Source organism: Pteropus medius, unplaced genomic scaffold (genome assembly GCF_902729225.1).
Source record: "Pteropus medius unplaced genomic scaffold, Ma_sr-lr_union100, whole genome shotgun sequence".
NCBI lineage: Eukaryota > Metazoa > Chordata > Mammalia > Chiroptera > Pteropodidae > Pteropus > Pteropus medius.
Window position 1 is genome coordinate 14,905,426 of NW_024355205.1, and position 27,463 is coordinate 14,932,888.

The 27,463-nt window shown below is 41.7% G+C and overlaps 2 protein-coding genes across 5 annotated transcripts in view; one reads left to right on the forward strand and one right to left on the reverse strand.

Moving 5' to 3' along the window:
• Window positions 1-11,743, reverse strand: part of RSRC1 (arginine and serine rich coiled-coil 1) — a 346,237-nt gene extending 334,494 nt beyond the window's left edge. For all 3 annotated transcript variants that reach the window (XM_039857718.1, XM_039857717.1, XM_039857719.1), the window contains exons 1-3: window positions 11,513-11,743; window positions 3,717-3,912; window positions 3,171-3,296 (exon numbers count right to left, since the gene is read on the reverse strand). In XM_039857718.1, coding sequence (XP_039713652.1) covers window positions 3,171-3,296; window positions 3,717-3,910 — 320 coding nt within the window. In that variant the 5' untranslated portion in view covers window positions 3,911-3,912; window positions 11,513-11,743. The remainder of the gene's footprint in view (window positions 1-3,170; window positions 3,297-3,716; window positions 3,913-11,512) is intronic.
• A 3,840-nt stretch (window positions 11,744-15,583) lies between these two features.
• SHOX2 (SHOX homeobox 2) lies at window positions 15,584-24,440 on the forward strand. Of its 2 annotated transcripts, none has more exons than XM_039857720.1 (5): window positions 15,584-16,112; window positions 19,085-19,293; window positions 21,690-21,747; window positions 22,056-22,144; window positions 23,704-24,440. In XM_039857720.1, the coding sequence occupies exons 1-5, from the start codon at window positions 15,770-15,772 to the stop codon at window positions 23,995-23,997; spliced, it is 993 nt and encodes a 330-aa protein (XP_039713654.1). In that variant the 5' UTR covers window positions 15,584-15,769; the 3' UTR covers window positions 23,998-24,440. The 2 variants fall into 2 exon arrangements, with proteins under 2 accessions (XP_039713654.1, XP_039713655.1); XM_039857721.1 differs by having other exon boundaries at window positions 23,740-24,440.
• The last annotated feature ends 3,023 nt before the right edge of the window (window positions 24,441-27,463 follow it).

The following is a 27,463-nucleotide window of genomic DNA, read 5'->3' on the forward strand; positions in this document are numbered from 1 at the left end:
TTGTTATTCAATATAACATTGGAGGTCCTAGCGAGTGCAATCAGACAACAGAAAGATATAAAAAGCATCCAAATAGGAAACGAAGAAGTCAAACTGTCACTATTAGGGGACAACATGATTCTCTATATAGAAAACCCTAAAGATTCTATAAGAACACTACTGGAAACAATAAGCAAATACAGTAAAGTCTCTGGATACAAAATCAACGTTCAAAAATCCATAATGTTCCTATACTCTAACAACACAGTGTCAGAAAAAGTGGGAAAAATAATTCCTTTTGCAATTGCAACGAAAAGAATAAAATACCTAGGAATAAATCTAATGAAACATATGAAGGACCTATATATAATGAAAACTACAAGACCCTAATTAAAAGAAATCGAAGAAGATACAAAGAAATGGAAAGATAGTCCGTGTTCTTGGATTGAAAGAATCAACATAGTTAAAATGACCACATTACCTAAAGCATTATATGGATTTAATGGAATCCCCATCAAAATCCCATTGGCTTTTTTAAAAAAAATAGATTTTTTCATCATATTTGTATGGAAGCACAAAAGACTCCAAATTGCCAAAGCAATCCTGAGAAAAAAAGAACAAGGCTGGAGGTACCACTCTGCCCAACTTCAAATTATACTACAAAGCGACAGTAATCAAAACGGCATGGTACTGACAGAAAAACGGACACACGGACCAGGGAAACAGAATCGAGAGTCCAGAAGTAAACCCATATTTATATGGGCAAATAATTTTCAACAAAAAAGCCAAAAACATACAGTGGAGAAAGGAAAGCCTCTTCAATAAAATGGTGCTGGGAAAACTGGCCCCCTGCAAAAGAATGAAACTAGACTGTTGTCTATCATCTTCCATCAAAATTAACTCAAAATGGATTAAGGACCTTAATATAAGACCTGAAACAATAAAATGCATAGAAGAAAGCATAGGAACTAAACTCAAGGACCTTGGACTTAAAGAGGATTTTGTGAATTTGACCTCAAAAGCAAGGGAAATAAAAACTAAATTAAATGAATGGGACGACATCAAACTAAAAACTACTGCTCAGCAGAAGAAATCATCAACAAGGTAAAAAGGCAACCATCCAAATGGGAAAATATATTTGCAAGGAATAACTCCGATAAGGGCCTAATATCCAAAATATACAAAGAACTCATACAATTCAATAACAACAAAAAAACAAATGATCCAATCAAAACATGGGCAGAGGACCTGAACAGACACTTCTCCCTAGAGGACATACAAATGGCCAACAAATATTTGAAAAGATGCTTAACATCGCTAGCTATTAGGGAAATGCAAATCAAAACCACAATGAGATACCAACTCACATCTGTTAGAATAGCTATAATCAATAGTACAAGTAATAATAAAAGTTGGAGAGGATGCAGAGAAAAAGGAACCCTCATACACTGATGGTGGGACTGCAAATTGGTACAGCCACTCTGGAAAACAGTATGGAAGTTCCTCAAAAAACTAAGAATTGATCTACCATATGATCCAGCAATCCCTCTACTGGCTATTACCCCAAAGACTTAAAAACTCATACCCAAAAAGATATTTGCACACCAATGTTCATAGCAGCATTATTCACAGTGGCCAGGACATGGAAGTGACCGAAGTGTCCTACCATAGATGACCGGCTAAAGAAGCTGTGGTACATATATACAATGGAATATCACTCAGCCGTAAAAAGAGATGAAATATTGCCATTTGCGACAACATGGATGAACCTCTAGAAAATCATGCTAAGCGAAATAAGCTGGATAGAAAAAGTTGAAAATCATATGGTATCACTTATATGTGGGATATAAACTTAAAAGCAACAAATGAACAGAACAAACAAACAGAGACTCATGGACATGGACTATAGACTAGTGATTACCAGAGGGTAGGGTGTGGGTGAGGAGCGGGGAGGTAGACGGGGTAAAGGAGGTCAAATGTAGAGGGGTAGGGATAGGGGTAAAAGGGATCAAATATATGGTAGCTGAAGGAAACTGGGCTTTGAGTGGTAAATACACAATAGAATATATAGATATCAAATTATAATATACACCTGAAAATTATATAATTGTATTAATCAATGTTATTCCAATAAACTTTAAAAAAAAAAAATGAAAAAAATAAAGCCTAATAGTAGTATGAAAAACTAAGCAGAGAATAGCAGCTGATCTTACTAAATTCCTGTTTTTATCCTAACACTCTTCTGCTCAAAAACTTTCAATAACTTCTGAATCCCTACTTCTTTACCAAGTCCCTCAGTACCATGGTCCCCATACTATTAAATCATATTTTCTACCAGTGCCCAAAATGTCCAATTCTCTCCAGATAGGCTATTCTCTGTATTAATGGCCCCTGGGCACAGCAAGAAAACAGATGGAGTGACAGCCAGCCTGTATTAGTGAGCTTGGTCTACTACAACAAAATACCACAGACTGAGTAGCGTAAACAACAGAAATTTACTTCTCACAGTTCTGGAGGCTGTAAGTCCAAAATCAAGATGCCGGCTGATTCGGTTCTTAGCTTACTGGCTCTTCCTGGCTTGTAGATAGCTGCCTTTGCACTGTGTCCTCGTGTGGTCTTTCCTCTGAATGCACACTCAAAGATCTCTCCCTCTTCTCATAAGGCCACCAGCCCTATTGTATTAGGACCCCACGCCTATGATCTCACTTAACCTTAATTACCTCCATAAAGACCCTATCTCCAAATACAGTTACATTGAGGATTGGGGCTTCAACATATAAATTTAGGGGGAACACAAACATTCACTCCGTAACATACTGGGTTATTTCTGAGGCTAGACCTTAAGAGATTTTGCAGCTTCTGCTCTTATCCTCTTGAAATACTTATTTCATCACATTAAAAAGCCCAACCTAGCCTACTGGAGGATAAGAAGCTAGAGGAAAACTAAAGCATTCCAGAAAATAGCTAACAGCTGTCACCAAATGCTAGGGTGAGGCCACATTGGACCATCTAGTTCCAGTCAAGCTATCACATAACTACAATCGCATAAGTGACCCCATATGAGACAAGCAGAACTGCCAGCTGAGCTCAGTCAAGATCACAAAATGATGACAAAATAAATAATTGTTGCTTCAGGTCACTAAATTTAGGGATGATGTGTTACAAAGAAAGTAGTACCCACTATGGCATACCTTCTTGTTCTGCTTTTTGACCTAGACCTCTGAGCTCTATAGGATTTCCCTCGACCCCTTGAACGACTTCGACTTCGTTTTCTTCTGGAGCCATAAGAAGAGCTACTGCTTGACCGATGCCTGCGTCTGAAATAAAATATAATCAAGTATCATTACTATAAAAAAATTTTATGAGCATTATGGAGAAATCATCTAGATTCTAAAGAATCATCTTATTTTTATTGCCTTCTCTCTAGAAACAAACGAAGATAAAATGGTATTCCTCTTGAACAGTGAGATGATTGGTTTCATAATTTATTGCTCAAATCAGCTACTAATTAAGACTTTAGGGGTCATAGTAGTATATTTAATCCTTCCAATATTACCAGATAATACAGTATAAAAAAAAAAAAACAAGCAAGCAAACCTTTAGGTTGGAGCTTAACTCTCATAAATACACCACTACTAAACAAAAACTGTTTTACCCAGAAAAATTAAAAGTACAAAAACAAAAACTCTGAAGAATATTACTCTCATTACTATGTAAGTAAAAATTATGAAAATCACCTTCTATCATAAGAATGTGAGCGAAGCTGAAGATCTCTGGACCAAGATCTTGATTTTGACCTTGATCTCCTTCCACCTTTCTTGCGGCTATATGTCCTACTATCTGAAGAACTACTTGAGGATGACCGTCTACGGTGTTTCTTTTTTCTCTTGCTTCTGCTTTCTTCTTCAGTATCTGATGACCGGCGTCCCATTTCTACGAGTTTAAATTCAAAGAAAATTATTTCTAACATAATGGCAAAATGGATAAAATTTAATATAGTGATTTTTTTTTAAACTTTGTAAAAAAATTTTAAAGTCTTAAAGTAGAATTATAAATGTACCTTCTTGACAAGACATGAGAAACCGCTCTAGTACAGTCTGCTAGTTTTGCTGGTTTTACAATTTATGAACAACTTAAATTTGTCCTAAATTTTTTCAAATATCTCTCAAAAGAGTCAATCCTGAAGATAGCTCATTATAAAAATGTTCTTATATTTTAACTTGCATTTATCATTAATTACGATACTTGATTTAGGGAACAATTACCTAATCTTTCATTTTCACATTCCCTAAAGATGAAAGATATTTTACTATGTTTTAGGGTTACATCTTTCTAAGTGAAAATTCTAAATTTTTAAATGGACAAAACTTATTAGCCATCAACAAAGTACAGATTGAAACAATACACTATCAACATTTCACTTGTGAAATTTGGAGGAGGAAATGTTAAGTACCAAAGTCGATGAGGTTACTTTTGAAGTCAGTCAACTCTTCACACTGCTAGTTCCTATAAAGCGGTGGTATAATCCTTCCAAAAGCAATTAACAATTTAAATAAAGAGTCATAAAACTGTCGATTTTTTTTTTTACAAAGCAATCCTAATTCTAGGAATACATCTGAAAAGTTTTTCTTAAAAGAAAGATATAATCATGACGATACCCATTGTAGCATTATTAAAGCTGTATCTACAAAGACTACAATTTAAGAAAATAAGTACATATGAATAAGAGTAAAAATGAAAGCTAATAATATTTAACTGTTGAAACTGGGTGATTTTTTTCTTTTTTAAACTATTTTCTATATGGCTATGGTGATGTTTGTATATTTAGTAAACAAAAGGAAAAAAACATACAGAAATAGAACTTAAGGTTTTCATATTTATGAATTAACCTAGCTGATAAGAAACTAACTTATCTTACTTTAAAGTTAGCCTTTAGATTCTCATCTGCAATCTTATTTTTTTTTACTGTTATTAACTATCTTTCAATATCACATAAAAGCAAGATTCATCCTATGTAATGATTAAAATAAATGGTTAATGGATCAGATAAATAAATATCTCATGCTTTCCTTTAATATTTATTCAAAATAAGTTAAATATCATTACTATAAAAAAAGCAATGTGTTAAATTCCAGCATTGTTTTCAGAATTGTCAGAGAGCTTATCCCCTCCCTGATTCCAGTTAAAAACTGCTGTTAGGATTCAATTCAAAACTTTATGCTATTTACTGAGAGCCAGATAAACTTTAAAAATAGTTCTGAACCTTGGAGTTGTTACCATTTCTAACATTTTATAGCTCAACAAAACATTGGAGAGACTTGGTTGTGTAACTTGCACTAGCAAAATCTAAGCCTCCTTAAAAAATGAAACTGCACTAGGTAAAAGAACACCATGATCCTTTCCAGCTTCGAAATACTATGATTATGAAATTATACATATAAACGTATATATACATATTTATTTAAATAAATGTGTACATAATACCCACATATATATCCACGTACCCATTATATATAATATATAACCACGAGTGTATGTGTGCATTTCCATTAAGGAATTTGTACATAATTGAGTGATAATCATCATCTAAATTTTCTTATTTCCTGCCTTTTTCCTCCTTTCTTATTTTCACTTTTAAGCAGTTAAGAATTTTCTTTACCCACAAGAAACCATTTAACATGAGTTTTGATTATGTTCTTATTATTTTGTTAAAAAACACTAAAATGAGAGTAAAAGGATAAAAAAAGTATAAATTCACAAGGATAAAGAAACTAGAAGAGTAAACAACAAGAACAGTAGACAAAATATGTCAACAAATTTTTAGCAAATAAAAAACAGATGGAGGATTTAGAGCTAAGAGAGCTGAATACCAAACAACTGTAGAGAATTCCAATAAGAGAAAAGCCAATTCACATAGCAAAAATCAAAAAGGATCAGGAATCTGAGATACCAGTTACCACAGTGGACACAATGAGGCATGGAACTAAAAAACAAAGGAATTGGTTGAAAGTAGATAAAAGAAGTAATCTCCCAGGTCTCCTTCCCTGTATAACCCAAAGTGGTGACTACTCTTCTTCAATCCCAGGAGAGGTGGTTTATTTCAGAAAAATGACTAAACAATAAAGCACCAGGTCCAGGGACACAGTAAAAGAGGTCAGAGGTAATAAACTAAAAGTTAAACGGATTACGTGAAAGTCTACAAATAATGATAAATACTGGTGTGTGCTTGGATTCAAGATTTCTGGCAGAGGATTCATCTATGCAAAAACCGAACAGTACTTAAAATAAGATATACTATTTAAGTATTTGAAAGTCTTTCCAAAAAAAAAAGGCAAGGTCCTATAACCAAGCTCATCAATTAACAAACTCAAAACTTAAACTTTTTTCTATAAACTGCTTTTCTGTTAACTTTTTAGTGACTATTAAAAAAAAAAAAAAGATAACCAATCACTTGATGAAAGTCTTCATCATAAGAGGCAGAAACCAAAACAAAGAAAAAAGGCAACTCATAGTAAACCAGGAACATGCAAAAGAAAACTTCAAGGCAAAAAAATCAGTTAATTTCCTCAGAAACATAGGTGAAGATGATCCAGCAGGAGGAGGAACATCCATAGAGAAAAAGCTTGCAATGGTAAATAATAATTGGTAAAACACACACACACACACACACACACACACACGACACACCGAGCTAGAAGATAATGTCAAAGGACTCAAAGAAAGTGTTAAGAAAAAGATTAAAAATAGGAGATAAAAAAAGATCAGTCCAGGAAGTCCAATATCCAATTGATATGCATTCCATTAAAAAAGAGAGAAGAGATGAAGAAAAATATTCACGGAATTTTCAGAATTATAAGATATGAATTGCCCTAAGTTCCCAGGACAATGAATTTAAAAAGATATACACCCAACATGCTCATAAAAATTCAGACACCAAAAATATATCGAATATCCCAGAAACTTCTAAAGAGAAAAAAAAAAAAAGGAAAATCACAATAAAAAGCACAGGACTTCTCAACAGCAACATAGAAAACAGTGGAGACTTGCCTTCAAAATTCTAAGTGAAAATGCTTTTCAACCTAGAATCTATATCTAGCCCAATTATTGATCTAATATGAGATCAGAATAAAGGCATTTTCCGATATGCAAAGTCTCAAAATTATACCTCACACTCCACCAAGAGACAATCCGGATTTAGAAAACAAGTGATATGACACTAGAGATAAGTAAAATGTCACAGGATGATAGCAGACCTAGGAATTAGGGATATATCAGTGAACAAGAGGCAGAAAACCTTGCCCTTAAGGAGCTTACGTTCTAATATAACAGCAGTTTTCAAAATGGGGTCTATAGACCACTGGGGATCCTGAAAACCCTTTCAGGGGATCCAAAAGGTTAAAACTATTTTCATTATAATACTAAAACATAATTTACCTTTTTCACCATGTTGACTTTTGTACTAGTGATGTAAAAACAATAGTAGGCAAAACTGCTGGTGCCTTAACAGGAATCATGTCAATGGCACCAAACTGTACTAGCAGTCATTGCATTCTTCACTGCAACAGTTAAAAAAAAAGGCAGTTCACTTAAGAATGTCCTTGATGAAGCAATAAAAATAATTGATTTTATTAAATTTCAACACTTGAACACATATCTCTTTTAATGTTCTGTGTGATAAAATGGAAAATACATATAAACTGCTCCTGCATACTGAAGAATGATGGTTATCTCGAGAAATGGCATTGTTGCAACTGCATTGCAAGTTGAATCTACCTGCTTTTGTCATGAAACACTTTTTATTTTAAAAAACTATGATTATTAAGACTTGCATTTTGACATTTTCTCAAAAATGAATGGAGTCTCTCATTTCAAGAAAACTGACATTATTTGTCGCCAATAATAAAATTTGAGCTCTCAAGCAAAAATTAGAATTTTGGATAACGTGTATCTGCTACCATGAGACTGATAGCTTCCCAGTACCCAAAGATGTTTCTGATGAGATCAGTGGTATTACCAAATGTGATTATTTTTTAATATTATATAATGAAGTGTGTCAAGATTTGAAATATATGCATAACTCAGTGAACGAGTATTTTCCAGTAGGCCAAAGCATGTTACAGAATCATGCATGGGTAAAAAATCCATTCACAGTGCAAGATAGACTGATAGATTTTAATATAATTGAGTATGAAAAGGTCATTAACATGGTTTCAAATACCACATTGCAACTAACCTTTAAGAAACTACTATTTGTCAAGTTTTGGTGTAGTATCAAAGAATTATCTGAAAAGGCAACTAAAATACTTTTTCCTGAAACTAATATTATACATTAAGTATAGTTTAAATTTAAAAAATACTTTTTCTATTACCATATCTGTGTGAATCCAGATTTTCTTCATATACTTCAATCAAAACAACTCATCACAATACATTCAATACAAAAGTAGATGTAAAAACCCAACTGTCTTCTGTTAAGCCAGATATCAGAGATTAGCAATAATGGAAATGTTTTGTTTTGGAAAAGTTATTTTTCATATCATATTTGTTATTTATGTTACCATGTAATGAACTTATTATTTTTAACTGGATTAATAAATATTTCAAATTTTTCTATTTTAATTATTAGTAAGGCAATATTTATAGATATAGCCCACATAGATGAAAGTTCTAGGGGTCCTCAATAATTTTGAAGAGTGTAAAGGGATTCTAAAACTAAACAGTTTGAGAACCACTGCTCTAAGGTATGTATAGTTATTTCCATTCTCCATTCTTGTCCAGAGTACAAGTCCCTATGTAAGGCATAACAAAGTGGAAAAAATAAAGACACGCATCTAATTATGTATCTTGTTGGTAACCAAAATAGAGAGAATGCAGGGGATGGACGGTCAAATTTTTCTTTGTTTTAATTTTAAACAACATAAGTCATCCATAATAGAATGATTTCATTTAACCCAGGAAAATAATGGGAGATATAAAATCATTCCTTAGAGGAGCCAAATAAAAAAAGTTGAAATAGCACAGTCACAAAACCATATTTTTTCAAGTAATGCACTTGCATTTCAGAAAAATTACACTGAAATAAAATTAATCTCTGTAAGAGAAAGCAAAAGCCACATTTCTTTATTAAAGTTAACTTCAAATATTTATTCAGAAAATGAAGTGAACACTAAGAGCAAATCAGAGGTAGATGCAAAAATTGTCTTCTCTCTCAATGACAGGCACTAAATTCTTATTCGCCACTCTAGATATAGACTAACATCTGGATTTCCATAATGTCCCTAACACATAATTGAATATACTTGCTCATTCAAGTCATGGTGGTCAATTTATATTCCACACTCCTAGTAAGGAAGAACTCTATATTTAACTCCACTGGTAAGGTGCAATGGATGCAAAGAAACATTAGTATCTCTTTCTGGTAAGGGCAATGATGAATCCAGCGCAGACTTTTAGGTATCCTATAAGCTAACAATTTTCAATCTATTTATAAACAGAGAAGGCAACATTGGGACAAAATTCCTACAGCTCTTGGTTTTCTATTTTCACTCTAGTTTCTAGTTTGCTGATTTAGTCTCGTGGTTGCAAATTTCACCGAACTACTCCCACTACAGAATTAAAACCCTAACAGGTAATGGCTACAGTAAGACATCAATTTATCAAAATATCTTATTGCAAAGTTTAGGTGACTGAAGATATGGAGCCAAAATACGGTCATTCAAAAAGAGCTCAAAGGCATACACAAGTAGTTCCTTTGTCCAGTTATTAATAAAAGTACAAAAAACGGTTATCTTTTTCAGAAAACAGGAAGTTGGAGAAAACAAAGATTCTTAGAAGACATGACAGTTTATAATTATTTCTCCATTACTCATTCATTATTATATCAAACTATAATCTTTTTGATCTTGGACACATGGCAAAAAAAGGGGGCAGGGAGAGAAGAACAGTCATTTCAATGAGAAATCCACTTCAAAGAGATAGAGAAAAATAAATACAGGTTAACAACATTTAGCGTAAGAAGAAATCCACAAATAGGCATAGAACTATGCAAAGGTAGGACAACTCAGGTAAATTCTAGCTTTAGGAGCCTAACAAAGCAAAGCTCAAAAGAAAGAGAATTGACAAAATATTCCTCCCATAACAAAAATTTGCATTTCTTTAAAAAAAAAAAAAAAGTATTATCAGTCACAGGACTTTTTCCCCAATGGTTTGAAAATGAAAGCAGAAAACATATCTATACATCTACAACAACAATCTTATTACAGAAGTTTTCCAACTCATAACACAACTCTTTCCTGAGACTGGTCGAGTTGGTAAGGCAATTAATAAGTGCCAGCTGCCTTTATCTTTCTCAGTTTCAAACATTTTTAGCCTTCTTATTGAGGAACATACAGTAATGAAGTACTACCATTTAGCAGGAAATCTCCTTTGCCAGCAAAGAAAGTGAATATTTATAGATCCTAAAGCTAGAGGGGCTCTGAAAAAAATGTTTCCCTACAAGATTGCACCTGTAACACCTGCGACAACCCTTAAACCTGAGAGCTCTGCCTATCTCCTTTACATTAGTGCTTTTATGTGTATGTTGACAACTTGAATACCTTTTTGTGACATTTTAACTTATTTAACTACCTAGTACCTACTTAGTAGATTCGCAAATAGGTTACTGCTAATTTATAAAAATGCAAAAAAAAAAATTTTAAGCTTCCAATGTGCATTTAAAGATGTATAACCTGAGAAATTAGGGCATAAAATCAAGAGCAGTTAATATGTATAACAGTGCATTGTAACATCTCACTAAAGAGTTTAAGAGTAGCCATATGTTCTTGGTCTCTGATTACAAGGCCACAAGTCCTGAAGTCAAGAAAACTGAGTGCTTAATGTGAGTATACTTATATGTTAAGAAGTCTATTTCACCCTGAACCATCTCTCCTCTCAGCACGCAAGTGTGAGCCGGGAAGAACAGGGGTGGGGAGTGTGTGGGGGTGGGGGGGTAGGTTGGTTATTGGAAGGTAAGGTGGATCTAAAGTAGAGACAGCGAAGTGAGTGGTGCAACGTGGACCAGACTGCGGCCTCTCGCTCGCTGCACCCTACTCAGGGCTAGTGATGAAGCACCGGGCACATACTGCAAGACGGGCCCATAAAAACAAATGCAGCGATCAATGTCTGGTACTCAAGACAGGGTAGAATAGTGAGTGAGGGTGGAAGGGGCAGAAGAGCTGGCTAACGCTAACTCTCTCTCTCTCTCTCTCTCTCTCCCTGTCAGTTAGAGGGCCTAGCCGGAGGCCTGCGACCTCGCACCACCCAATGGCCGCCCACCATCCCGAGGCCACAGCTTCGTGCTCAAGGGTCAGAAACCTCCAGGTGCGGGACGCATGCGCACGACACTGCGCCGCTTCGCACGCCTCGAGGCCACCGCCCACCCACCCGCCACCTCGCAGACAGACTGCTCCAGGCCCGCGCCGCCTCACGCGGAAGCAGGGCCTGGGAAACCCGCTGGCGCGATCACCTCCTCCCCGCCCCGGGACGCGGGCATCACCTGGTTCCCGGCCTTCGGGATCACACCTCCCGTTGACTTGCAAGCTCCGCAAGCCTGGAAACGTTTCTTCAATTTTGGGCGCCGCCGGCGTCCTCCGAACTTGCTTCAGTTTAAGCTCACCGCCTTCCTGGTTCCAGCGCCAGACAGCATCAGCCGAGCTTTCGAGTGCATCGATGGAGGCTGCCAGGCGTTCCGAGTACCGAGGGAATAGATTGTCACGCCGCCAATTTTTTGTTTGGTGTTGGGTTTGCTTGCTCGTTTGTTTGATTTTCTTGTTACCAAAAAGCAATAAAGGTGGGGACTGAAAAGTGTTAGTGCCTTAGTAATCGTAGTTATCGTCACAGATAATTAGTAAACATATCTGCGTGGTAGGAAGTTATGTTTAAGACACCCACACGTAGCAAAATTGGTTATCACAAGCTGAGGGAGGAGGAAACTCACCCAACAATAATAAATCATGGGAGTGAGTCTGTATAGAGTCGTGTGTGATTAAAGTATAATGATTTACTTGAAAAAATGCATTAAAAGTCAGTGTTTCTTCTGCCCTTAAGGTGAAGGCACTCACAGGTTAGGTGCAAATTAGTTTCTCATATTAAAGTACCTGGTTGGTAGAGGAATTGGGAAACGCTGCCCGAGGCAGGGAGAGGAGGTTTCTTCTGAAAGAGAAATTAAGAGTTTAGGTTTTTGTTGTAATTTAAACCAATAGAAACTAAAGCGATTCGGCATTTTCTTTAACTCATACCACATTACTTATCTGTCCTTGCATGAACATCAGTCTTCCCTTATTTACTGTAAATACGCAGATACGGAGGTAAATAAACTGTCGGCCTTGGTTTGAGTGAACTGTGAGAACCAAACACATTCACAATGCTAGATACCCAAGCTACATTTTCTGCACATTTGAGATGGTGAAAATCAGCTCCAGGAATATATTTGTCATAAATGACTGTACTTTAACCAGTTCTGAGGGATCGTTTTAAAACTTAACTACAACATTATGTTTATTTTAAATAATTCAAGAGCGGAGGGGACCTTTCAGGTGGGTCCTGTCTGCGCTGTCAACTGTACTTTATCTTTTTTTTTATTTATTTATTTTTTACCAAAACTGTATTTTGAAATGTCCTGTTTCCGGAAAATATTTACTATTTAATGGAACAGCATCATTAGAACTTCATGAGCATTTATTCACATATGATTTCAAAACCTTGGTTTGATTTTTTTAAAAAAACAAAACTTCCGTTAGGCCAGTGGAGTCCGTGGTCAAACACTGCAGATCTCTCATAACTCCATCTAATATCAACAACACAGTTGCTAAATATACAAAGAGCCAATATGTTAGGAAGGTCTAAAGGAAAATCTATTTGGTGTGAATCACACAACGATTGTGTCTGAGCCTTCCCTGATTACCTTTAAAGTGCTTGTCTCTCCCTCAAGCTCAGTAGATAGAATTTGAGATCAGACTTAAAAGTCATGTGCTTGAAAGCGGGGGAAAAAAGTAGCTGGTGAGTCTCTAGATCCCTCACCAGACTTGTAATAGTGGTTATTTTGAAGCTGTTCGTGAATAGTATTTAACACCTCAGTTCGAGAGCTCTTCCTGGTCATTCTGCTAAATAACCTTAAGAATGTATTTTCATAAAGGATTAAAGTTTTACGGTTATTTCTCTGACAGCAGAATTAAAGTAGGTACAAATAGTAACAAGATTAAATGTAAAATCGTGTTTCTAAATTCATATAACTTTGGACAGTGTGAGTACATGAGTCTCTTTTGTAGTGTAATAAAATATAAGCAAGCACTCATATAATTCATTAATATCTAAAAGCTATTGCACTGAAAATATAAAGATATTATTTCTCCTGAAAGTAGCAGCAAATGAAATATTTTAAGCAGAACAAAAGATAACTTCAGAATTCAAGAGAAAAAAGGCAAAGTAATATTTCTAAAAGTATGATTTCCACCTTAAGTTCGCTGAATGTGAACATTTTAATCTGAGTAGTATATGACAAAGTTATCCGTAGCCTCTATTTACATATATTCTAGAAATACTAGTATATTAAGTTTTAGTTGTGTTCTTTTTATAAATATTTCAGGTTGTTTGATGAACTCAAATTATCTGTTAACTTTGTGTTGATTCCTTAACCAGTAGGTGGAAGATATACATATTGAAGTTCTGTAATTGCTTTTATTTTTACTAAGAGTATTAGATCCAAGAAAATGAACAAGTTACCTTTAACATCAGAAAGCCCTCATTAACATTCAGACTACTCAAAAATGTCCTCAAAGCTACACTTGAAGAGGTATATTTGTTTACACACAGATAAATATAACTTTTCATATGTAAATGTTCTTACGTGAGATACATATGTGGCCACACTTCTCGCCGAAAGCTTTGTCCTGCACAATACAGACAAATGACTCAAGAATGTAGACATTTCTACCATATAACTGTTTGGATTAAAATAGTCCATGGGGAGAGAGAGAAATCTTTCTCCTGGCGAGCATCTCTTTTCGAATAGTCCACAATAAATAAAATTAGATAGGGCACAAACTTAATGTCGATTTGTTTTCAAAGTCAAAGAGGGATAATCACTTGCTTTTCAAAATCAGAAAATCAAGGAGAATGTTTTCCCAGGATGCTAAAGAAGAAGTCCTGTAGATAATTTTGGGAGGAGTCCGGATACAGAGAGTTAGTTACAAGGGAGATGGAGTGAGGGTCCCGAGATCTCGAAAAGGGACGAAGTTTAACTATCTTTGACCTGGAGCTAAGGAAACACTTTAAAACGGAATCTGTCAGGGAACAGCTGCTCGAGAAATGCGTTAAATCGACCGGCCCCTTTGAGCGGGGTTGTCCGTACAGGAGTCTGCTTGGGTTCCAGGACGCAAGTAGTGGGGTAAATCACAAACTCCCCAAGGCGGAGAGATTGGTGAAGACTCTGGCTCAGCTCTGGCGGCGGGCGGGAAAGCCTCTACAAGGAGCAGTAGAGGATCCTGCCTCTGGGCAGGGTTATGAAGCCAGGATGCCGAGCTGCGAGGTGTACATGGAGTGGGAGATGGGGAACGGGGGTGAAGAATTGGAATACCGGGTCAGGATATGGAACTGGGATGCGGGGCGCCTGACTCAGGACAGGGATGCCAGGCAGCAATGAGAAGCCGAGCGGTTGCTCCGCACCCTGATGTGGGCGCAGGATGCAGGGTCTGATGCCGAGTCGGGATACGGGACTGACTCCAGGAGCCGCGCGCACTTGTCAGTTTCCTCTTGGCCACGCCCTGGCGGAGTAGGTCCAGCTCCCCAGTGTTTAACTAAGTCTTGACACCAACGCAAAACGCACGCCTAATTAAATTAATTAGGGATTCTTGTCAATCCTGGATTAATGGCCACTAGCGCAGGCGGCCGAGGCTATCTGAAAACCCGGACAGCCTGGGACCTGCCTTCTCTTCCCGCCCCCTCCCGTCCCCCTTCGCTGTCTTCCCACTCCAGCCCCAGCCTGCTTGGACTCCAGCCGTAATCAATCTCAATTCTCTCTGTCTGTCTGTCTGTCTGTCTCTCTCTCTCTGTCTCTCTCTCTCTGTCTCTCTCTGTCTCTCTCTCCTGTCTCTCTCTGTCTCTCTCTCTCTCTCTCTCTCTCTCTCTCTCTCTCTCTCTCTCTCTCTCCTTTTCCCTTTCTCTCTCTCTCTCTCTTCCCTTTCTCTCTCTCTCTCTCTCTCTCTCTCTCCCCTTGTAACCTCCACTCCCCCACCCCCAGGTAGTGGCGCGGGTGCTTCCCGGGAAGGGGCTCACTCCGAGTTGCGAAGGGAGGTAATTTACTCAGAACAAGGGGCCGCCTTTGCGAAGTATAAATAGTGAGACTTCAAGCGCAGCGTTGCTATCAGATCTGAACTCTCCGCAGGAAGAATTGTCAAAGATCTTAACATCGAACAAGCGCGCTCCGGTGGGGAAGCATCAGTTCCCATTTCCCTCCGCCGGCTTGCCCCTTCCGCCTCTTCCTCCTCATCACTCCTCCTCCACCTCACTCCTCCTCCTCCATCTCCTCCTTCTCCTCTCCTCCTCCTCCTCCTCTTCTTACTTCTTTTCCTCCTTCTACTTCTCCTTTCTCTTCTTTCTTCTCTTCTTCTTTCTCCTCCTCCCTCTCCTCCCCCACCCCCTGCCCCATTGATGTGTTATTATTGGGGGGGTTGGAGCAGTAAAAAAAGAAGAAGGAAAAAAAGAGCGGGGCTCGGCTGGGAGAGGTTGAGTGCGGGGCTGACGGGCATCGGCGGCGATGGAAGAACTTACAGCATTCGTCTCCAAGTCTTTTGACCAGAAAGTGAAGGAGAAGAAGGAAGCGATCACCTACCGGGAGGTGCTCGAGAGCGGGCCGCTGCGCGGGGCTAAGGAGCCGACCGGCTGCGCGGAACCGGGCCGCGACGACCGCAGCAGCCCGGCAGTCCGGGCGGCCGGCGGAGGCGGCGGCGGAGGAGGCGGAGGCGGAGGCGGCGGAGGAGGTGCGGGAGGAGGAGCAGGAGCAGGCGGAGGAGCTGGAGGAGGGCGCTCTCCCGTCCGGGAGCTGGACATGGGCGCCGCCGAGAGAAGCAGGGAGCCGGGCAGCCCGCGGCTCACCGAGGGTAACGGCCTGACCCCCGGCAGCGGTTCCCCTTCCCGCCTTCTTGTCTCTACTAAGCGGGAGAGGACCCCAAGGCTCAGCGGGTTGGGGGGCGGGCTGCAGAGAGGGCCCTTGGATCTCAGTTTGGAAGCTAGAGTATGATGGAGGGGTGGGGGTCCGGTGGTGTGCACGGTCGTGGGTGGGGTCCAAGTGTGTGTGGGGAGGGGGGAGCGTGTGGGGTTTGCGCGCGCCCTTCTCAGATGCTCTCGCTGGTCCCATTCCACTGAAACGCATTTTCACCAGCCGGAGGATGGGGCCGCAGCCCAGACGGCCCGCGGGCGGATGGGGAAGTTCGTGGGGCCCAGTGCGGGCGGGGGTGCTGGCAGCAGCTGGGCCAGGCGGCGGAATTACGGTTAGCATCCAGCTCCGAGTTTGCGAGAACTGCTTTCCTAGGCCTGAAAAAGGGAGAGAGAGGGAAAGGAGAGAGACAGAGAAGATTGGGAGAGGGAGAAAGATTGAGTCCTCCCTCGGGTCATCCGCAGGTTTGGGGCCGCCGCTAAGAACCTCTCAAACTCTGCGAAGACCCTGGATCCCTGAGTCTTGGGGGCCAAAACTTCCCATTCTGTTTGAGCTATGAAGGTAGAATGAGGCCAAAGCAGGCTGAGGTCCAGGCTACCTACGCTGTTTCTCTTGGGAGACGCGTTAGGCTCCTTTTTGGTGGGTTTTTTGTGTTTTTTTGTTTGTTTGGTGTTTTTTTTTTTTTTTTGGTTTGGTTTTCAATATTTACACGATCTGTTACTGCTTCTCGTCATCCACTACTCTGGTTTTGTGTGGGGAAAATCCTTTGGTGCCAACAAAGTGTTAGTAAATGGCTTTATCTAAATGGTGGAGTGTCCTGTACCAATTCAAAGGAGTTTAACAATAAAATTAATTTGGCACTTGGTCCCTGCAGTAACTGGTGTGCTGCCATATTTTTTCAATTAAGAAAATATGTGACATGCGTAGAATCACATATTTAAGCAAGCAATTAAGTTGTTTATAACACGGTCTGTTCCTGTTTAGGCCAATAAGTGGACATTTGGGGGGCGAAATGAAGATTATATTAAGTCTATTAATCAACTGGAAATATGGACATCTTTCTCTTTGAAGCCCCAAAAGTTTGAGAGATATCCATTGTTACTGACACAAACTAGACAAAGCCTTTTCACCCCTCCCTTTGGCAGAATCTAGAGAGTGTGTTTTCATATTTAAATTTCATTACACTGTCAGTGGAAATTTTTTTCTAGTACCTTGGCTCTGAATATTTGCCATAATGTTATCCACTTCCTTCCCGGAGGAAGGGCACATGTCCACAAAACGAACTCTGAGAATTAGAAATGCCCGCAACGCTTAAGATCACCATAGTAAGCATGCCAGGCTGGCCTGAGATCTAGCCCTCTTCTTCCCCTCACCGGGTACCAGATCCTCCTAAATTTGGAAGTGTTGGCATAATTGTCTGACCGCCCAGTGCAGCCTCCCGGGCGTGAAGCAGCAGCTCCGGGCCCTGGGTAAGCCAGCGCGCAAAACGGCAAGGTTAGAGACTGAACCTCGGGTAAACACAGTTTCTGGGATTGTTGATTTCCAAGCTCAGGGCAAGTATTAATTTCTCTGAAGGTCAGCTCTTCCAAAAATGATTTTTAACACTCATGCTGATTGGGAACTTGGGCTAGGAAAAACTGTGAACAGCCTCGACTATCCGAACTCAGCTTTGACACCTTAAAAATACAAGTCTCCGACTCAAGCGCAAAGGACGAAGGTTCCAGAGGGCAGTTTATGTTGATATGGGCTCCCTTGATCACTGCCCGTTGGTATATATATATATATATATCCATAGCCCTCGGGTATCTTTGTGTGCTCACACTTACAGGGCTCTGTTTTTAAAGGGAGAAGGAAGAACAGCAAAGTAGCAACGGATGTGTGCAAACCCAGAGTAGAAAAATGCATATTTTATTAAACATCCGAGCTGTTGGATGCATGAAAAGGCTTTGAGTAACCAATAGAAACCGAGGATTGCGAATGTTCCGCTTGAACCTGTTGATCTCTGTGGGTTTAAGCATTTAGGGTCTAGTCGGCCTTTCTAATGGGGAGAGAAGAGAGGGCAGAGGCAGCGATCTGTTCGGAGGACCACAGGAGGCTGGTTTTCCGCCTCTTGCCTTTTGGCCCGGCGTGGGCGGCGAGCCCTCCAGGCCGCCAACATGGCGTGGCTGCCTCTGCCCAAGCGACCCGGGTAGGGCAGGGGGAATGGGGACTGCCTGGTGGCCCGTGGGTTGTCCGCGGGGTTCGGCCCGAGGCCTAGGTCAGCACCCAGTGGCTGCGGATGCGGCTCCCAGCACGGCGCAGCACACGGGTCGTGTTCTCCTGCTGCGACCCTTTCGCCCAGTTGTTACCAAATTTGACCAGCAAGTTTGAGAGAGACAGAAAGCCATCCGCAGCCCGAGCTGGCCTGAGAACTGCCCAGCACTCTGAGAACCGCGAGTGTGAGAGGCCGGTGCATGGCCTCGCCGCGCCCTTCTGCTGAGACCGCGTTTAGTGACGGGCGGGGCGCGGCGCTTTTGATTTGTTTGTGCGTGGAAGAGAGTGGGTGCACGAGAGGGTGAGTGGAATGGATTTGGTGTTCTCCGGGGAGGGCAGGGGACCGTGGGGTGGATAGTGAGGAGGTGAGTTGAGGCCACAGTTGCAGAGGAGATAGGTGAGTGAATAGCTCATCTTGCCCGCGGACGGTCACTCAGAGTTGATCTTGGCGCGCCTGCAGGATCCTGTTCCTCCAGGCAGGGCGAAGGACGACAGGAACTCCGGGAGGGGGCAGGATCCTCCATCCTTTTTGAGACAAATCTGGTAATGGGATTTACTGTGTTGTTTTTTATCCGTGTGTGTGTGTGTGTGTGTGTGTGTGTGTGTGTGTGCTGTGTGCATGCGTGGACATATGTGTGGCCCTGTTTGTGGTGCCCTCTCCAGTGTCCCCGGAGCTGAAGGATCGCAAAGAGGATGCAAAAGGGATGGAGGACGAAGGCCAGACCAAAATCAAGCAGAGGCGAAGTCGGACCAATTTCACCCTGGAACAACTCAACGAGCTGGAGAGGCTTTTTGACGAGACCCACTATCCAGACGCCTTTATGCGTGAAGAACTGAGCCAACGTCTGGGGCTGTCCGAGGCCCGAGTGCAGGTAACCGGGCTGTAAGGAGATCGAGGCTGGACTCAGAGAGGGAGGAGCATGCCTGGGGTTGGAGAGGAGGCTTGGGGGACACACACCAAGGGTGTGGGTTCAAGTGCTTGGAGTGAGGTGAGGAGGGAAGGGATGTCTTTACAAGAGGTCTTATTTTCCAAAGCAGACCTTAGTCTTATAACCCGCCCCCCTTCCCTTTTCCCCATCCCAACATATGTTCCCAGCAGAAGAAAGCTGTGCTGGGCTTGCTCCCAGAGTTTCTATAAACCACACCCCCCTCGCCTCACGGTGCCTTTAATGTGGTTTAATCCTAATGGGCCTACTTTTATAAGCCTTAAAAAAAAAATCCCACAGAAAACGTTTTATCTTCTGGATGCCTTAAAAGTTACAACGAATATTTTGTTCACTGGAGTTGGGTTTCCTTGAGGATCTGCTCTGGGGTCTAGGTTTGCCAAGCGGATATGCCAATTAAGTTTATAGATGTACGGACTATAAAGAAAATTAGCAACTGTTAAATGCAGAAATTTACAGTCTGCCGTTAGCGGTTGATCTCAAACTGTGTGTGAAACAGTGGAGAAATAAATGCATTCTGGTCACTCTTTGTTCCTTCATTTAACCAAAGCAGTGAACCTGAACCTACAGAAACCTGATTTTAAAACAACCCACATATCTTAATATTGGCATTTCCAAAGTGCAACCCCCAGCAAGTGCCATACCCGATGAAGTTAGGATTGGAGTAGATTTTCTTTACTGGTTGTGCGGGTGAATGTAAAAGTAAGCTTTGGAGGAGCAGTTAAGGTGAAAAATTATATACATACATGCGTACATATCCTAGGTTTATGGAGAACAAATTTAAATGTTTCAGATTGTATTTCCGCTCAAATAATAAGATAGGAGAAAATGATGGTCATTATTTGTTTGAACACATGGAGCAGTTTTAGGCCTGAACATCTGCAGCTGTTACAAAGTATCACTGTAACAGATACTCCCTGGGTCTCTGGACGCAGAGACCACCATCTGCAGCGAACTATGCAATTCTTATGGGGCTTCCCCGCATCTTGTAATAGGATCAGGACAAAAACAGAGCAGTCAAGTTGAAGGGGAAAAGTAATAATAGGCTGCCTTGGTCATCACAGCATCAACGGCAGAGCCTTCCTTTTTAAGCCTCTCCTGCTTTGCTCTGTGTACTGAGATCTCTAGAGGCTCAGCAACCCCTTAAAGACATGATGATAATTATTACAGTTATGAGCATTAGTATCTCAGTTCCAACTCTACTAGGGGGAAAAAGAGGCAAGAAGCCTCAGGCCATGTGAGTTACACAAAGGATGCCACCCTGGCATGAAATCTACCTTTCTATTACACTAAATGCCAGGAGAATTTTTGAAGATTTACATTGACTATGACATTTGCTCTTAAAAACAAGACAAAGCTCAGAAGCAATATTTTACTTTCATGTTTTTTTAAACATGCATTTGTGAATCAGTCAATATACTGTATTATTGGAACATAACGTATTATTAGAGTATAAAAGCACATTTTATTTGAATTTTAAAAAATCTGTCATATTGTCTCTTAAAGTTGGTAAGTTTATTTAAGAAGGTAATATCTGGGATAAAACAGTATCCAGGAGTCATTTAATTCATACCCCCCTTTCGCAGAATGTTATTTTTTTTCTCATAAGAAGTGAACTTTCCTGCTGGTCTTTATTTTTTCATACTTAAAAGTAATTTTTTGAGCTACTTTCTGGATGCTTCTCTACTATCTAACTTGGAGCATGGCTTTTTCTATAGAAGCAAATTAGATTATCATGATAATAGCACAATTATTCTGTTACTGTGTTACACTCTGCTGCACAGAGGAACAGAGAAATTCTAAACTTCTTTGTAGTGAGGCTTTTATGACACTAATTACCTCTTCCCCCACTCTTATTCCCCCACTCCCCCCAACCCCCGCCTTCAGGAAAAAAAAATCACTATTTGCTTTGGTGTTTGGTTTTTCTTGAAGATGAAGCTAATTAATATTACAGGCTATTAATGAGCACATTTTTCTCAGGTCTCACTGGACAAACATCGAAACCCATTATCACTTTGGTATCAAGTATCAGGGAGAGAGTTTTAGGCCTTGGGAACTCTGTAATGTGGAAAGATGAAACCAGGACTAATAGTAATTTATCAGAAAACAATTTATCTTGCAAATGTCTGTGAAATCTATTTTTGTAATTCATTTACATTTTTAACTTTGGAAATTGAGATTATTCTGTGTATTTCAAAAATTGCTTGCTACATCTCCCAATCCATGGGTAAAACACTACCTTTTTTCCTTTTTATCATACTTTTTTAATTTAAAAAATTTTGAGTTATAACATCTAGGTTTTATTTTTTCCCTCTAATTTGTAGGTTTGGTTCCAAAATCGAAGAGCTAAATGTAGAAAACAAGAAAACCAACTCCATAAAGGTATGCTTCTCAGACAAAGATCATTTGGTATTCTAAGTAGAAAGAGAATGAGGAATATTATTACAAAGACAGAAAAATCTTCTTAAAGATAACCATAGTCTTTATTTAAAAACTCTGCTCTGAAGGCAGAATAAGAGTCCTAAAGTTCAGGAGTAAATAACATTTATTTCAATTATGGCAGCAGTTTAGAAAGATGACAGTCCATTTCCCAAGGAATTAATTCTATCTTGGTACCATTTGGAACCCTGGGAAACAATGCTGGAAATATTAACCTCACATTATTGGGTTTTGTTCCTCATTTTTTACAGGTGTTCTCATAGGGGCTGCCAGCCAGTTTGAAGCTTGTAGAGTTGCACCCTATGTCAACGTAGGTGCTTTAAGGATGCCATTTCAGCAGGCAAGTACAGCCCAGTTTCAACCTGTTATTAACTGCAAAAAGACTTAGTCGTTTGCTTGAACTTTGAACACCCCTTCTCTCTGAGCCCCAATGTTGGTGTCAGTTTAGTTGGAGAATCAATTTTGAGATAATATAGTGGACCCACTCCCCTTTTAAAACCTATAGAGTGTCAAGGGCCTACATGTCTAATTTTTTCTGTCCTCATGGGAAACCCACAGAAGCTTGAGGGCAGCAACCAGTCCTTTAAAAATGCACTAAAGATTGAGCTTGAGGAGAGGAAGAAAAGGCTTTTTGATTAAGATTTTGTCAGATGCGATACAGAGGATAGTCTTCTGGTGTTTCTCGGGCAACTCTCTAAATATTTTTCTAGGTATTTTCTACCTCTCCGTCACATTAACTGTTTCTGACAGAAGAAAAAGAAATAAATAAAAGTACTCCCAACTCAGACTTGATTTTTTTTTAAAGCTGTCTCTGCAAACAAAGCTTCATCTCTAGTAGAGAGGGAAGCCTTGCCTTGGTCTTCCCAGGGATGCTCTGCCTCTGCAAACCTTTCTTAGCCATAAAGAAACCTTTAAGACTACATTTTAAAAGGACAGCCTGCAGCACTGATTTAATCCTGGGAAATCCTAGTGCTCTGAACTCCCCACACTCCACGCCTAAGGGCACAATTGTTTCCCATCCAGTGCCTGACCTACCTCATCCTCAGCCAGGATCCCTGCCTAGTAGGACTGTGAAGTCATGAATTAGCTCTCAGTTGCCAGTGCCTTGGACTGGGGAGACACATGGGTGCACCCATGTGTTGAGGGTTAGTGTTAGGGAGATCTTAGCTTTCTTGGCACCACAGGACTCTGGTATCTTGATGCTAGGCTTTTGAAGCCAGACAAGATGACTGGAGAAAGAGAGGGGGTGGTCTTAAAAGGAGACCCTTACTACTCAGAAGGTGATCTGCAGGTCTGCAGCATCAGCAGCACCTTGGAAGAGTGTTAGAAATTCAGAATATCAAACCCCAACCTAGACCTTCTGAATCAGAATCTGCATTTAAACAAGATCCCCAGGTAATTCTTATAGTAGTAAAGATTGGACATACTAACAATTGTGCTAATTGTATGAAGATGCAGTAACTTTCCTAAGTGACTTACAAGGTCTTATGGTTTGCTCGTTGGTACTTTAGTGCTTTAGTAGCGAGGTAAGAGGTGTATGACAACATCAAGAGAGGAGGGTAATGGCCTTCTCCCCATCTTTCCAACACACCTCAACACACCATTGTTATTTTGAGAAGGGCAATGTTTTAGCATAATAGCACCGTCTCCTTGAATGGACGCAGCTCCCGAGGGGGCGGCCACATTCCTGCAGTCGCATGTCCCCTGGGCCCACAGAGATAAGCCACACAGAGCGAGTTGCAGAGACTCAGGGGTCACTGGGTATCCCTGTGGTGCCCCAGATTCTGTAACAGACTGAAAAAGTCAGCCAACTGCCCCTTTCCCGTCCCCCGCCCCAGCCTTCTCCTGAGCCAAGGTGGACGCCGTTAATGTTCTGTTTCTATTCTGTTGTCACCCTAGGATAGTCATTGCAACGTGACGCCCTTGTCCTTTCAGGTTCAGGCGCAGCTGCAGCTGGACAGCGCCGTCGCGCACGCGCACCACCACCTGCACCCGCACCTGGCCGCGCACGCGCCCTACATGATGTTCCCGGCGCCGCCCTTCGGACTGCCGCTGGCCACGCTGGCCGCTGACTCTGCCTCTGCCGCCTCCGTCGTGGCTGCCGCTGCTGCTGCGAAGACCACGAGCAAGAACTCTAGCATCGCGGATCTCAGACTGAAAGCCAAAAAGCACGCGGCCGCCCTGGGTCTGTGACGCCAACGCCAGCGCCTACGTTGCGCCTCCAGCGCAGTGCGCAGCCTACGCCCCCTCCGTGCCCCGCTGTTTCTCCGTTACCCCTTCCGGACCTCCGGAGCCGAGCCTCTTTCCGCTCAGCTGATCTCCCCTTGCCTGCTTCCGCATCTCGAACACGGAGGGCGGGACTCTGCGCGGGACCCGGGATCCCACAGGGCGCACCAATTCGGTGGCTCCTGACCATTCATCTACCCAAGGGCCTAGAATTCAGCTTTGTTAGGGGCAGTTTTGGAGAAGTCTGGAGAGAAATTGGACAAGGAAGTGCAGAGACGGCGGAGTGTGCTCATGGCAAAGCTGCAGTGATGGACTGGCGCAGAAATAAAAATCTTGTTAATTAAAAATGAGCAAAAAAAAAAAAAACAAAAAGAAGGGAAACTTATTTCTTACTGCTAGTTGGCAGAAACTGAAATCGGAGAGCGAACTAAGGAACAAGAAGATTAAAAAAATTAAAGTATTTTATACATTTAAAATATGGAAAAATAACCTGGACGAATCTCGAGAGAATGGGGGGTGGGGTTGGGGAGTTACCAACTTAAAGTGTATGGTTTTTTTCCCAATGGGCTAAGAAGGCAAAACAGAAGGAAGAGGTATACTTATTTAAAGAATTAAGATGAAAAAAGTACGCAGCTGGGAAGTTCACAGGTTTTGAAACTGACCTTTTTTTCTGCGAAGTTCACTTTAATACGAGAAATTTGATAAGAGAGGCGGGCCTCCTTTTACGTTGAATCAGATGCTTTGAGTTAAAAACCACCACGAATGGAAGAGCAAGAAGAGGGAAGACAGTGTGAAAACGAGGAGAGAAAAATGATAATACAAAAAATGATACCGCAGACAGTGATTTCTCTGAGAAATTATTATGGTAGAACTGTCCAGACTGCTGACCGTAAATTCCGGCTTGCATGTTACTTGTATTCCATTGATGGTGTCTTCCCCCCTCCCCACTTTATTCACATGCACTTACTTCATTTTCATCTTCAGTATGAAAAACAATACCAAAAGCGTCTGGAAATTGATATATCTCTATATATTTTTGCCCCGTCTTTGATCTTGAGGGACAAAAGAAAAAGGTCGAAGGGAAAAATTTTTACACTCTGATTGTCCTAAGAAAACGGAGGCGGGCAGAAAATGTGGGGAAAGGAAAAAGAAAACAAGAAGACCAAATGAAATAATGAAGGTACAGCGCCTCACACGGTGCCTGACACACACATAGTAGGCGCTCGGTGATAGTCCCCTCCCCTCCCCCTTTCTTGTATGCCCTCTTGCTGATTACCTGAAGTCCTGTTTGAGGACCATGCTTTATTCCCCCTCTCTATTCTGTCACATTCACCTTAACACCCAGCTAGATACAGGCACTAGGTTTGTGTAAAATATGTTGATACACACGAACAAAGTTTATTTTGGCTATAATGTGTGAACTGATGGTTGACTTTCAACATTTGCATTTTATCTCACAAAGATGTATATTCAAGTAATTTTTGTTTGTTTGTTTCAATTCATGTACCTGTTTAAACTGGGGTACCCTGGACTAAGCAATCCATATCCCAGTTCTCTAGAAAGCCTCCTTAGTTGTTTTTTTTTTCTTATAATTTACAAGAAAGAGGAAAAGCTCTTTTAACTGAACTTTGGTACGCAGTTGAGCTTTGTAACTATTTGTTCTCCATGAAAACAAATTATTTATATTTTCCATATTTTTTCTAGTGTATTAAGTTATTTTAAACAGAAGATGCTGTTATTTCATGACATTGTCGTTACAAAATGTTTCGGTTTCATTTCTGTTAAAACTTTTAAAATAAGTGCCAAGTATTAATTGAAGACACTTTGCGATCAACTGAATGAAAATAGTATTGTTTCATTTGATGGGGTTCGCGTCATCTTTGTTCCCGTTACTATCAAACTATCTGGGATAGTCATTCCATCTTACTTTTTGATAAATGTATATCTATCTCTCGATTATACCAACTTGGAAAGCGCTTGCCTCTGCTCCTACGATGCCGCATTCAAGGGGTCATGAGAATGGTGGCTCTATGGCTCTCATTAGCGCTGAATGAACCCCACCCACCCCCCCATTTTATCCAACCAGCATAGAAAACGGATGGATTTTACACGAAGTCAATAAAGGAACAGATAATATGTAAAATAACAATAGAGTAACCCCTTTTCCAAGACGAACTCTCGTTCTTCATTTTGCGGCGCTTTCACCCGTGAAGTTTATTTAGGGGACACTTTGGGGAGGAAGGAAATCGAGATCGCACGGCGCGAAATCCACCTGGGTTAATTGTGGCATAATAGACACGCGGTTCCCAGGTCGCCGACCCTCCCCGGGTTTGGGCAGGCGATGCTGCTTTGGGATTAGGGCAAGAGCCGCGGAGTGGGGCGGAGGCCTGGGAAGGGCGGATCCTCCAACCTCCTACTCCAGTTTAGCTCTTGGCCCGCAGCAGCTTCTTTGGTTAAATTTAGGAAAAGGCAGAAGCCAGGACCGTATTTAGGACAAGCTGGGTCTTAGCCGTCTTCAGAACACCGAAGAGTCCTTCCACCCCTCCTCCTCTTGGCCCCCTCTCCCGGAAGAAATCCCACTTGTAAAGCTCGAAGGCGCTGCCTGTTTGGGGGTACGTAGAGACCGGGAAGGATCGGCCCTGGCAAGGCCCAGGACAGGAATTTCTTTTCCCGCGCGGGGTCTAAATGGGGGGCACCCCCCCGCGAAAATTGACGGTATCCGGTGTGGCCCTTGGGGCCCCCTTTGGGTCGGAGGACGCGTAGAGGAAACCCCCCAACCCCCAGACAAAGCCCGCGTGCTCCAGTCGCTCCCCCAGCCCTGCCCGGCCACCCCACCCGGATTGAGCTATTCCTCGGCGTCTACGTGGGTGATTCGTTTTTATTTATCTTCAGCTTTCATAGATTTTTGACCAGGATTTGGGATGTAGTCAGCGCTCAGGCTTTGAGGGTCTCCCAGTTGACGAGCTTCCCTAGTTTTCATAATAAACATCTGCCTGGGGCGGGGTGCGCTTTGAAGCGGCCGCGCTGAGCCTCTGGCCTCGGCCGAGTGGCCTCGGGCGAGCTCCTGTCGGCGCCGGGGTCGGAGGTCCAACCCAGCAGGCTCCAAGTCTCAACCCTCATCCAGTCCCCGACGCGGGTTCGGACGTTTCCCGAGGCAACTCGAGGGAGGTCGAAGGTCAAGGGAGAACTTGGGTCCAGGGAGTTGGCGGTTCCGACTCGGGCCCAGCGGTGGGCGCAGCCAACTAAGAGCACAGCCTGTTTCCGCGGCCGAGCTCGGGGGAAGCCTGAGGTCACAGGGGGCGGTGCGTCAGGACCCAGGCGGGCTAGGCGCCCGGCATCGAGAAGGGGGCGCGGCAGCGTGGCCTCAGTGGGCCTGGGACGTTCCGGGCGGCAGGACCCAGGTGGGCTGGGCGCGGTGCCCCGCGGGGGTCGG